We start from the raw sequence: 13,388 nt of genomic DNA, 5'->3' as shown, positions 1-13,388 counted from the left end.
GGGGGTGTCACCCTCTTTGTTCTCTTTCTGCATCGCCAGCGCCATTTTCTTCAATTCGCATAGACTTTCCCCCGGTGGATTGCAACCTCCCCTCTGCTCCACATTCATAGACCGATGTGTGAGGAGAGCCATTGAACACCATTTTAAACTATTCTTTTTTCGCCTCTGCCTGAGCAGCAGATGGGCTTTGCAGTACATGCCTGCATGATCGCCCCCCAGACAGCCCAGGGAGCAATGGGGCAGGCAAAGGGATTTGGGGGAATGGAGGCTCCTTCCAAAGGAACTATGGGAAGACACAGGAGAGATTGGACACCCAGGGATCTGAGGGGGGATCAAACTTTCTCTTCTCTCTTCCCCAAAGAGTCTCTCCCCACTGAAGCCCGCTGCCTTCTCCTCCTTGATCCGATTAGGCAAACACACATGCACGCACACTATTTAGATAGATAGATAGATAGATAGATAGATAGATAGATAGATAGATAGATACCTATATGTTTGCGTGTGTGTGTTTATATGTATATTGGATGTGTCCTTTGAGCCTGTGCAATGGATTTTTCTGGTGGAGCGCAGCATGCACAGAACTGGCCTCACCCTTTAAACCAGAGGTTCGTCTGCTGAGGCCTTGACAAGCATGGACAGTGGCAGCGAGGTCCTCGGGTCGTAGGTTTGATTAGAGTTTCTTTCTCTGAGATGGTTGACCTTACAGGGTTAGACGAGCACCATCTGCCCAGGTTTGGGATTAGAGTTTTCCTTCACCTAGAATGGTTGCCATAAGGCTAGAGAGCCCATCCTGCCCTTTGGCGCTCTTGGTCAGACATTTCGGTTGTGACCTGTCTGGCATGGGGGGCCCTGCTGGTGGCTATTATACCACCGCCAGCATAGCTCACAGCTTCATTAGGGTACGCAAGCCTCTCCCCCACAACAAGGGGGCGTCAATGGAGAGTGTGTGTGTGTGTGTGTGTGTGTGTGTATATATATATATATATACGTGGTCTCTGCGAATCATACAAATGGGTTGTACGGCGCAATGCTCTTCGGAAACTTCTGGAATCACTGGGCAAAGTTTACTTGCAACATATAGAAACTTTTTGGCGGTAGCTCCGCCCATCCCTTATAAAGCCCCTGGTTTCCCGCTCTTTCTCCAGTTCCTTTTTTCCGCTGCGACTAGCTGCTCTTGGAACATCGCTGGACTTTGATATCGGACCATTTGACCTTTCTTGATCTGACCCCCCCGTACACTGAGAATACATACAAATCCCGCCCATCTTCCCTTCAGTGTCCTAATCTTCATTGGCTCATTCTTGTCGCTTATGCGGCGTAAATTACGGAACTGGAGAAATAGCGGGAAACTAGGGGCTTTGAAAAAGTTACTTTGAAAAGTAACTTTTCAAAGCTGTGGTTGAGCATCAGCTTGTAGGCTCATTAATATAAAACCTCTGGTGCCACCTTAGGTAACTGCATGGAAATATAGCTTGTATTTTTCTGCACTTGAGGCATGCCATGGCAAACTGGTTGTCTGATTGCTTTCCCATGCATTCAGCTGAACAAGTCAAAACTTGCTTAAAAGACTGTTAAGTTAGTTAATACACCTTTTATCTTTCCTCATTTTAATGGTTGGGTAAGTTATAATATTTAACGAGGAGAGTACAGACTATTCAGATGCTACATTTGATCTTAGCCAAAAGGCTGAGAAGTGATTTTTTTAAACAGAATATTCAGTTAATATTGCAGCTATAGAGAAATGTGAGAGCTAGCATGTTGTAATGGATAGAATGATGGTCTAAGCCAGGGGTAGGCAACCTGCGGCCCGCGGGCCGGATGCGGGCCGGCGAGGCCTTGGGACCGGCCCCAGCCCGGTCCTGCTGCCGATTGCTGCCAGGGCCTTTGGCCTCTCGCGCGCAGGGGCAAGGGGGGCAATTGTCTATAGATGCCTCAGAAACATGCATTTATATTAACATTTTTTAAAAAAATCAGCAAATTTTTTTGCGTGTCCTCCACTTTTTTTTAAAAAAAAGTGTCCACCATTTGAAAATGTTGTCCTACATTTGTCCCGGTTTATTTATTTATTTAAATTTTTTTTAAAAAAAAATTATTTAATTATTTATTTTTTGGCTTCGGCTTCCCAGTTGTCTGAGGGACAGCAACCCGGCCCCCGGCTCAAAACGGTTGCCTACCCTTGGTCTAAGAGAATAGAAATTCAAAATCTCCTTTGGTATTCCTGCATGGCAGATTGTTGGATTACCTGGGTTCCCTATATAGCTTCAAGTGATTCCTTATTATTTTGCCTAACCAAGCTCCAATAGTGATTGTTGTAGAACTTGGGAGTTTAATTTTTGGGTATACAACTCCCATATTCCCTCTACTATCATGGTGACCACTGTCTGTGTTAACTGGGAAATTCTAGGAGTTGTACTCCAAAGAAGTAATTTCCCCAAACTCTGGATTGTGGGACTAAGATGAAAAAACAGTATATAGCCATTCTCTCTTCTTAATAAGAAGTGTGAGATAAAAGTATGCAAATAAATAAAATAAATGTACAAATTTTTAAAATCCCTGGAAATGTAATGCAAGCTTCAAATTTTGCATTACATTTGAAAACTATTCCGTCTGAGAATTTGCTGGATTTCTTTTTTAATACTTTATTTGTATAACAACAAATATTAGTAATAAAAGTATGTAAGCACTGTTGTAGTTGTCATATAAAACACATTCCAAAACACATACACATTATTTTGAAATACACTCAATTATTTTCTTAACTTTACAGCCGTATTTCCCTTTGTTAATCTGGTTTGTAAAAGCATCTTTTCATTATTTTCCCTGACTTCAGATTCAAGTAAACATACATTTTCTAAATAGTTTCTCTAGTTAGTTATTAGTACTCTGTCCTGTTTTTGACCAAACAGAGTTATTTGATTTACCGGTATATTCTTTCCCTTTTTTCTGTCATAACCAGTTTGCTGGATTTTGTGTAGAAGATAATTTTGAAGCGTTGTCTCAAAGAAAATTCCTAACATCCTTCTTCCGCTTGGAAATACTTGCTCCAGAAACTTTGTTTCACTTTTATGTGAACATCACATGTTCATGATTTTTATTTATATATTTTTTCATAAGTACAGAGAAGCACTTTTAAATGGTTGGTTCAAACTGAGTTTTCCTGAAGGGTAATAAGAATGTGTTATTCTTTCCTTATCTTCTTATCCTACTTTAATTGGCAGTGGCCCTGTTTTTAGTTGTTTAGATTGTGGAATTATTTCCAAGTTTGTAAACAACTTCATTATATTTCAAAAGTAGAGCTGAATTAAAGTTTAGAAATTTTAGTCCAAAACTATTAGTAACATATTGTTTTTAGTAACGGTTTTCTTATTACGATAACTGCAAAAACAAAGCAGGCTTTGAACATTGTTGAGAATCCCTTTAGTCACTTTTCTTCTTTTCCAGTGTTGAAGATCACCATAGTTTATGTGAAGGCTGTAAAGCCTTCAAGATCCTGCAGTGTATAACCTATTATTAGACTTCTTAGTCAAGCCTAGATTCCATAAAACAAAAGAATTTTAATACGTATGATTTCAGCTGCTCCTAGATTTCAAGGGGTGTCTTTTGAGAAAGATACAACAAAGCAGTATGTGCTGACCACAACCCCATGCTTCCTTAGGTTAAACCAACTTAAACTAAATCAAATACCAAAAGTGAAAGAAAAATGTGCGTGTTGTTGCTTGTGAGGAGGACCTAGGTCTCTAATAAGACGAGACTATACTTAAAAGTGCTTAACAGCTCTTCTTTTTCTTATATTAGGGTGGAGAAGAGACATTTAATCGTGCAAAGCTTTTGAATATAGGCTTCACGGAAGCTCTGAAAGAATATGACTATGACTGCTTTGTATTTAGTGATGTTGACCTAATCCCCATGGATGACAGAAACATCTACAAGTGTTACAGCCAGCCCAGGCATCTCTCGGTATCAATGGATAAATTTAATTTTCGGTAAGTGTTCAGTTGCTAGCATTTATCTGAAGCTAAGATCATATAGCAGTATGTTTGTTGTTATCATGGATCAGTTGATGGCACAAACTTGAATGCTGGTGGGCTTGCTAAGTAAGGACGTGAGGCCCATCATGTTTCAATTAATTTATTCCAAGGAATGTTAACATCCCTGTCTTCATGGAGGATTTTCCATTCGCCTGTAAGTTGCACGGGTGTTGAAATAGCATTTAGCCTCGGGTTGAAGACATTTGTCTGCTCCTGAAAGATATCATCAGAGCAGTCTCGCAGAGCAGTTCTGGACATCTCTATTGTTCTGTTCACTTTAAATTGTACTAAGTGGACAACTTTTAGTATGTCACTTTGGGAGCACATATTCTTAAAAAGTGGCTTTAAAATACATGAATAAATAAACCAAGAAATAAAAATAAATTTGTTTTTAGATCATTTATTTGCTGCACTTCTGCCACAAATGTTTGAAGAAATTTAATCAAAATTAACTTTGAAACAATACAATAAAATTACTGTAAACATTTGCCACTTGACGCCTCATCACCTACTCTACACAAACACACACACACACACAGAGGTGTACACAATTGTAAGGCCTTCATAGTTAGGGATGTGTATTCTTGGTCATGGCTGAGAGTCTGCATACCGAATCCAAATGGTCATATGGCCTAAATCCAATTGTTAATCCCAGCTAGAGTAAACCTACTTTGTCAGTGGTGCATAAGTGTTGATTTATCAATTTCTCTTTCATTGAATAGGTTTGCTCTTGTTGGAACTAGCAGTTGTGTTTAAGACTTGGTATTTCATAACTTCTGAAAACAAGCTTTTTGTTAATGAAATGGAGAGCAGTCAATTTAGAGTAAGAAAAATTTTATGGCCACAAGGACCTAATCCTATTATTAATCCCAACTAGAGTAGCACCACTAAATCAGTGGAATTTACTTGTCTGTTTATTTACCATTCAATAGCTGATTAAATGAATTTACTCTAATTGGGTACAGTAACAGCCCAAATCCACAAAACAGTGATAGCTTTATTGGGCTAATCAAAATGCACATTATACATGTTGCAAGCTTTTGAAGCTCCTTTGGCTTCTTCATCAGTTAAAGGTGCTAAAAAATCATACAGAACAAGGAAAAAAATTGAGGATGTTAGTCATAGTCCTGCATTTGATCAAGATGATCATCTTGACCCCAAAGGCAGGGCTATGACTAACATCTGAATTTTGGGGGAAGGCTGACAGCTTGAGCCCATGGTTGTAAATTGTAGGTTATGCAACATTACTAGGAATATGTCTAAATAAAATCAAGACCTGAATACTAGTGTTAGACTTGGCTAGAGTAGACCGTTGAACTTGTGTATTGACTCATCATTCAACAGATGACCTCCTAACCATTGGGTTTCCGGTATATACTGTATCAGGTGTTACTATCTCATGTGACTATAAAAGAAAATAAAAATTAAAGCTAATAACTTTCCAGTTCCTGTGTATGTTTCTTGTTGGAGAAAATGAGAACCCACTAGTCTTTATTGTCTATAACAGGACTATAATAGTTGGTTATATGACTAATTGACCCCAAAATAGTGGAATTTTACATTATTAGTTGGCAAAGAGGTTCAGTGAATTTTGAATTCAATATAGAGTTTTATCCTCATCACCTTCAGGAATATGTTATCTATGTGTATTAGTATTTTTATTGAAACAGGTTTTAATATACTATTTCCTGATGTATGCTTTAGATACTATTTCTGATACAATCACTGCTTTTGTTTAGAGATGTAATACTATTTTTTCTGTGATAGCAAAAGCCTGTTTATTTGTGACTTACCTTTTTGTCTTCCAGCTTACCTTACAACCAGTACTTTGGAGGTGTGTCTGCTTTAAGCAAGGAACAATTCCAGAAAATCAATGGGTTTCCCAATAACTATTGGGGCTGGGGTGGTGAAGATGATGACATTTATAACAGGTAAGGCTCCCATGCTTCTTTTTAATGTAGCTTTGCCAGACTGCAGTGCAAAGTTGTAATGGCCAGTAAAGGAACATAAATTAGAAGTCATGATAAGAGGTAGGAGTCATAATAAGAGGTAGGAGGGAAGGAAGCTCAAGCACCACAAAATGACAGCATATTGCTGGTTACTGAGTTACTTTAATAGGTCTGCTGGTGGATGTGCGATGTGTGTAAACTGGATATTGGGTCATTTTTAAATTAAGTTGACATGAAATGTACTGAATGATAACTCAACAGATATGTAAATGCCATTGATACGCTGATAAACGATTGAATTTAGGCCATTCTGTGCTTGAATATTTCAAGTTGACTCTGCTCACCCCCTTTTGTTAGTATTTTTAGCAGAGTGCTTTCCTCTGCACCTTTTGTGGGGATGAGATATTCACTGCAGAACAATTCTGTTTCTATTGTTTTAGACAAAAGCTGTTTTATATACTACTTCTATATAAGGCTAGTTTTCTCATTTTGGCTCCTTCCCATGATGTTACAAATAGAATGACTGAGTCATAATGTTAGTTACTGGGACAACCAGTTTTCAACATCTAGCATAATTATCTGGCTTCGTTTGGTTTACAACACCCGCACAAAGATGTCTCAAGAAGTATGAAGCCACAAAAATGTTTACTAACTCATCCCTACCTGCATTACTTGTTTTGGGCTAAAACAAGTTTAAACACCTTTATGATAGATTCTGTAATCTAACGGTTCTTAACCTTTCATTCTCCAGATGTTTTGGATGTCAACTTCCAGAATCCCTCACTTAAGCTCTTGCTGGCAACTGCTTCTGAAGTCCTAAGCATCTGGAGGATCAAAAAGTGAGAACCACTGCTGTAGGCAAGAAAGCAGCTACCAGGAAGGCAGCCACAGTTGGCCCTCCACATTTGCGGTTTTTACTTTTGCAGATCTGATCATTTGCAGTTTTGATTAATAGGTTTTCTTCAGAAATCTCTAGGTCCTCCAGCTCAATTCTGCCAGAGGTTGACCATAGAATTGTGCTGGAGAACCTAGAAGTTCCTAAAGAAAAGATTTATCTAGGCATCTGTAGGTCCTCAAGCATGATTCTGTGATCAGCTTCTGGCAGATGTTGACCATAGATGTGCACTGGAGGACCTGGAGATTCTTAGAAAGGTGTAAAAAGAATAGTATCTTTTTATATGCGGTTTTTATAAATTCACAGGGGTCCTTCACCCCAAACCCCAGTGAAGATGGAGGGACCACTGTAGTTAACAGCCAGCAATGTAAAAGCATTAGAAGAGCCCTGCTAGATCAGACCAAAGGTCATTCTGATTCAACATTTTGTTCTCACAGATGCATGTGGGAATTAGCCTCCTGCTTCTGTCTCCCAGGGACTGGCACACAAAGGCATACTATTTCTGATTGTTGTTGTTTCTGGGTGCCTTCAAGTCATTTCTGACTTATGATAACACTAAGATGAACCTGTCATGGGGTTTTCTTGGCAGGATTTGTTTAGGAGAAGTTTGCCATTGGCCTCTTCTGAGGTTGAGAGACTGTAACTTGCCCAAGGTTGCCCAGTGAGTTTCCATGGCTGAGCAGGATTCAAACCCTGGTCTCTCAGAGTCCTCATCCAACACTCAAAACACGACACCATGCTAGCTGTTACAACTTCTGATACTAGAGTTATCGTATAGCCGTCAAAACTAGCAGTCAATGTAATAGCCTTATCCTCCATGGATTTGTCTAATCCCCCTTTAAAGACCCATTTGATACTTATCACTGTATTTTGTACAGGTTGAGTCCCCCTTACCCAGAATTCCAAAATTCAAAATGCTCCAAAAAACAAAACTTACATGAGTGGCTGAGTTAGTGACATTTTTGTTTTCTGGTGTTTCAATGTATGCAAAGTTTGTTTCATTCACAAAAGTGTTAAAAATATTCTATAAACATTTGTTGTTGTTGGGCCTTGAAGTCATTTTTGACTTATGGTAAACATAAGGTGAACCTATAATAGGTCTTTTTTGGCAAGATTTGTTCAGAGGTGGTTTGCCATTGCCATCCTCTGAGGCTGAGAGCATCTGACTTGCCCAAGTAATCCAGTGGATTTCAAGGCCGAACTGGGAATCGAACCCTGATCTCCAGAGTTGTAATTCAACACTCAAACCTCACTCCATGTTGGATCTATAAAAGTATATTCGGGCTATAGGTATAAGGTATATATGAAACATAAAATGAATTTTGCATTTAGACTTGGGTTCCATTCCCAAGACAACTCGTTATATACATAGATGTTCCAAAAAATAAAAAATAAAATAAAATCCAAAATCTGAAACACTTCTAGTCCCAAGCATTTTTGGATAAAGGAGACTCAACCTGTATTAGCAAATTCCACAATATCACTGTGCTCTGTGTGGTGGAGTACTTTCTGAATCTGCCCGGTTCTGAATCACCTGCTATTTGGCTTCATTAGATGACGTCAGGTTCTTTTACTATGAGGAAGAAAACATCTTCCTATCCAGTTTTTCCACACATGGAGCTTACACATTATTCTATACACCTCTTGGCTGCATCACCTGTACATATCTATCACACCTGGCTTGGTCGTGATTGTTACTTCCCTGACATTTGCAAATAGCTTAACTGTCTTGTATTCCAGACACAAGTAGAACTCAAGATTTCAACCTTCGTTAGCTTGCATCCAAACGAGGCCAGGGAATGTTGCTTGTACATTGCTTTCTTTTCTTGTTGGCTTTCAAACTAACCAAGCTGGCAGAAAATAGAAGATCCAGAGGTATGGCCTATATTGCACAGAGGTCACTGCTCTCCTTGTTTTATAGCACTGCTCTCCGAGTTGGAAATCAAGCAAGAGTCTGGCTTCCCATTGCCGGGGTCAGATCAATCCTTTGGCAGTAAAAGCAGCATAAATCACCATCATCATCATCATATTTATTTGTATCCTGCTTTTTTTTAGGGCCCAGGGAGGTGCCTAATATTAAAAGGACAGTTCAATTAAAATTATACAAAAGTGCTAATAGAATTAAATTATTACTTATTCTATTTGAAAGCTTGTTTCTGTGGCATTTAACTTTTGGGGAAGCTTGTACAGTACTTCCCTTTAGGAAGGGCTGGGAGTATTTACAGTCCCTTCAGATTTTCAGGGTAGTAAAGAAGGCAATAGAGTGCGGATGTATCATCATCATCATCATCATCATCATCATCTTATTCACTTACATCCTGCTTTTCTCACCGTATAGGGACTCAAGATGGTGTAGGCTTTAGCAGTGGCATAGAATTGTTAGTATAGAGGGTGGCATAGGATGGCATAACATATAGTTTAACTGTGGCACAGAGAGCTAAGGTGGTGGTGTGGTTTTATGACTAGAGACCAGGGTTTGAATCCTGATTCAGCCATGTAAACCCCATGGGTGACTTTGGGCAAGTCACACTCTCTCAGCCTCAGAGGAAGGCAATGGCAAACCTCCTCTGAACAAATCTTGCCAAGAAAACCACTTGATATGGTCACCTTAGGGTCACCAAAAGTCAGGAATGACTTGAAGGCACACAACAACATAAGGGAAATAAATGTAATATTTAATTTCTCAAAAGAGAGGTACTAGAATGTTTTAAAGAGTTTTAAACTTTACATTTTAACAATGTAATGCTTTTAATTGTTTTGAACTGTTTACAGTTGCCCCTCCTTTTTCACGGGAGATCCGTTCTGGACCCCCTCGTGAAAATGGAGTTTCTCCTATATATAGGTGTGGGGGCACATGGGCATGAGCCACGAGCACACACACCCATTCGTTCTCCCTCTGTTCGTCCCTTGCTGATAAGTCAGGGACGCGGATCTGAAGACCATGAAAACGGAGGGAGGACTGTAATTGTTTTTTAAACTTGTATTTTGCATGGTTTATAGTGTTTTAACTTGCACTGTTTTAGATTTGTAAGCCACCTTGAGTCCCAGTACTGGGAGGAAGGTGGGATATAAATAAACATCATCATCATCATAATAATGTGCTCATCTGAAAAGAAGCCCTTTCCTCTGTCCTGGGAAGATCAGCCCCTTAATCTTAAACCTGTTGGCACTGACATTTCTCAGAGGGGAGGGAAAAGAAATCTGAGCACTCTCAAAGGTATCATTTTCCTAGATCTTAATCTTCCTTTAAAGATTTTAGTTAATTTTCCTTCTTATATTTTATGTTTCCTTTAAAGAGGGGCATGCATCTAACATTGACAAATGGCGATGATGCTAAGTGGGCAGGATTTGTGGCAGAATCAACAGTACCTGCTGTTTTCTGTTTACACCACAGACTGGAAATTTGGTTTTCCAACCTGGAGCCCTTGGTTACAGTGGTGCAGAAATCCTACACCGATGCTGTTATGGTGAACTGCTCTTATCATGAGAGGGCACAATAGCTCCTGGCTTTTAACTGTTTATATAAACATTTCCAGCCATATCTCACATTCTCATGGCTGCTAAGAAACATAACGTAAACACAAAAACCAGAAGAGCAATCAAAAAGGAAGGAAAAAATAGGCTCATTAGATTAATCAGTAAAACTGGATGCAAGATGAAACAATTGTGGCTTGCACTCCTTCGAAAAGTCAGCAAAACCCATGAGCTGGAGTGCATATGCGGTGCTGTTATATAAATATGATACTTAATAACTGGAAATCCAAGCCTGCGTATATGATTGCTTCCATTCTCGCTCAAAGTTTTCAATGCAAAAATCACAACTAAACTGCTGTATTCAATAGCTGTTTGAATTGAAGCTGCCAATTCTGAACTTGATGGTTTCCAAGTAAACTTTTTATAGGCTCTTTTATGTGTTCCTGGATGTGTACCCAACTCAGTTCTTTTATTAGAAACAGGAAAATGTCCATTCAAACTTTGGCTCCGAGTTTTCTTCTTTAAGTCAGGTGTGAGCTAGGTAGACCTCCTTGCTTCAGATAGTTATACCAGCAGGTGGACTAAATATATAGCTCATAAAGCAGCCTCTGGCACCATAGAGATGGCGCAAAAGTGCTGTGCTCGCGCTATGCTCACGCTGTGCTAGGGTTACGGGACTGTGCAGCAACTGCACGGTCCCTAACCCTAGCACATACTGGTGGTGGCATAATGGCAGCGCCCTGTGTACACGGGCGCTGCCATTATGATGTGATGGACGCATAGTGTCCGCACATCACATTGTGCAGTTACATCTTGAGTGTGCCATTGGCACACTTGGGACATAACTGAACGGCAGAAAAAGGACCCACTTTTTGTGGGTTCTTTTTCCTCCACAGGGAAGCCGCGTGGTTTGGTAGCTGCGGCTTCCCTGCGGAGGAAAAAAACGCCACTGCCGCCACTCCAAACCTTCAAGCAGGTATATACCAGGCCCTAGTTGGTCTTTCTGAATCCCTGCTTTTAAACTTAGGGCATGAGATGGAATTAAAATCGCTGAGGCAAAGACTCTAGGACATTTCTTTTTGTAGTCTCAGGACCAATTCTATTACATCTTGCTCGCCAGTGCCCTAAAAACTTATTATGTAGGAACTTTCTGTCAACCTTCCTACCTTAAAATCTAACTGTCCCAAGGTATCGCATCTTGTTCACTAAGGCGAGATGCAATATTTTTGCCCTTGTGAATGGCAAGTAGTTGAAATTCTTATCATAACATTTTGTTCTCACATGCCTTTTACAACCAGTGCCACAACCAGCTGCTTACCTCCTTACTGAGATGTACGCCAGGCTATTCTGAAATGTTTTATATCAAAATGCTGTTACAAGACAAGTGCATGGATAGTACTTTGTCTGTTGCAAAATTTTTGCCTTTAGCTGTTAAACTCGAATTATCAAAAAGGGTCAGACTAATGGCAACATACTCTAGATTTATAATTATATGACCACAAATAAGCTCCAGTGTTGTAACCCAATCTGATAATTTAATTTCATGTAAACTTCTTGTATCTTTTATGTAACCTTTCTATTTTATATGGTTTTAAGTTATACGTAATCTTTCTATTTTATATGGTTTTAAGTTATAGCATGTCTCACCAGGACTATTGACTGTAAATAAGTTTGAATTGAATTGTCAAACTATTCATATTGACAAAACCTTCCCTCCTGGAAATCCATTCAATTTAGTCATTTGGGACACAGTTTGACACTGAAGTGACTTCTTGTCACCTGATAACTATGGACTTATTCCAATGTTAGTGTTATTTAGAGAAATCTCATTGTAATCAATGGGATGTAAGTTAATTTACAGATAATTCCAGTTTCTCATTAGCTTGGGAGGCCTAATTCTTACAGCCTTTTCACACTGCACAATTGTAGTGCTATGATTCCACTTTAACTGCCATGGCAACCTACTATGGAATCCTGGGATTTGCAGTTTGTGTGTGTGTGTGTGGTGTGCCTTCAAGTCATTTCTGACTTATATGGACCTTAAGACGACTCTATTGTGGGGTTTTCTTGGCAAGATTTGTTCATAGGAGGTTTGTCATTGCCTTCTCCTGAGGCTGAGAGGGTGTGACTTGGCCAAGGTTATCTGATGGGTTTCATGGCCAAGCGGGAATCAAATCCTGGTCTCCAGAATCGTAGTCCACCACTTAAACTACTATGCAATTTAGGGAAAGGTATTTGGAATTCCCAGCCAGAGAATGCCTCTAGTGCTTCACCAAACTACAAATCCCAGGATTCCATAGGATGCAGCCATGGCAGTTAAAGTGGAATCATAGTGCTGTAACTGTGTAATGTGGAAAGGCCCGTAGTCATAGCAGTTCTTTCTGTCATACACTATAGGAAAATGAAATAGGGCTTGAATAAATAACAATCTATGCAAGCAAATTTATATAACAACCTTTCCTACTTGTGTGGTTTTGCAGACTAGTTTTTAAAGGCATGGGGATCTCTCGCCCAGATGCTACAATTGGAAAATGTCGAATGATTCGCCATTCAAGAGATCACAAAAATGAACCTAACCCCCAGAGGTAAGTCCTTGTCACTGTATTCTGTGTATGCAATCTCAAATAGTTATGTTGTTTGTTTTTGTCATATTTCCACTTAAGTATCTGATGATGAAGCCTTAAATCAAACAAACAAACATGGTTGGTCAAACTGGTCATTAATATCCGGGGCCCTCCATTTGTTTATTTAGAAGTCACCTTTTTTACCAATTTTTTTAAAAAGGCCAAGGGACATTCAACAAGGCCATAAATGTTCAGTCAGCTTCCCTCATCTGGCATCCTCCAGATGTTCGGGACTCTGATCTAAAAGCTACTGCTTGTACAAACTAGAGTAGACCCATTAAATCAGTTGGATGTACATAATTGTTGACTCTCAGTTCAACAGTGGAATCAACAAGAGTAGATCCAATGTATCAATTTGATTTATATGAGTTGATTCAGCAATTGAGTCAGTGGGTCTATCTAAGGTAGGATTAACCAA

The 13,388-nt window shown here is 39.5% G+C and overlaps 1 protein-coding gene across 3 annotated transcripts in view; it reads left to right on the top strand.

Annotated features, from left to right (window-relative positions):
• Nucleotides 1-13,388, top strand: part of B4GALT1 (beta-1,4-galactosyltransferase 1) — a 54,995-nt gene that overhangs the window by 38,130 nt on the left and 3,477 nt on the right. The window contains exons 3-6 of one of the 3 annotated variants that reach the window (XR_006101878.1): nucleotides 3,796-3,983; nucleotides 5,837-5,959; nucleotides 6,729-6,816; nucleotides 12,827-12,931. Coding sequence is in view for 2 of the 3 variants with exons in the window: in XM_042448924.1 (XP_042304858.1) it covers nucleotides 3,796-3,983; nucleotides 5,837-5,959; nucleotides 12,827-12,931 (416 nt within the window). In the remaining variant the exon portion in view is untranslated. Of the gene's footprint in view, nucleotides 1-3,795; nucleotides 3,984-5,836; nucleotides 5,960-6,728; nucleotides 6,817-8,793; nucleotides 9,175-12,826; nucleotides 12,932-13,388 lie in introns of those variants that run through there. The other 2 variants (XM_042448924.1, XM_042448925.1) reach the window with 2 other exon arrangements.

Source organism: Sceloporus undulatus, chromosome 2 (assembly GCF_019175285.1).
Source record: "Sceloporus undulatus isolate JIND9_A2432 ecotype Alabama chromosome 2, SceUnd_v1.1, whole genome shotgun sequence".
In the NCBI taxonomy this organism is placed as follows: Eukaryota; Metazoa; Chordata; class Lepidosauria; order Squamata; family Phrynosomatidae; genus Sceloporus; species Sceloporus undulatus.
This window is presented reverse-complemented; position numbering and strand designations above follow the sequence as displayed.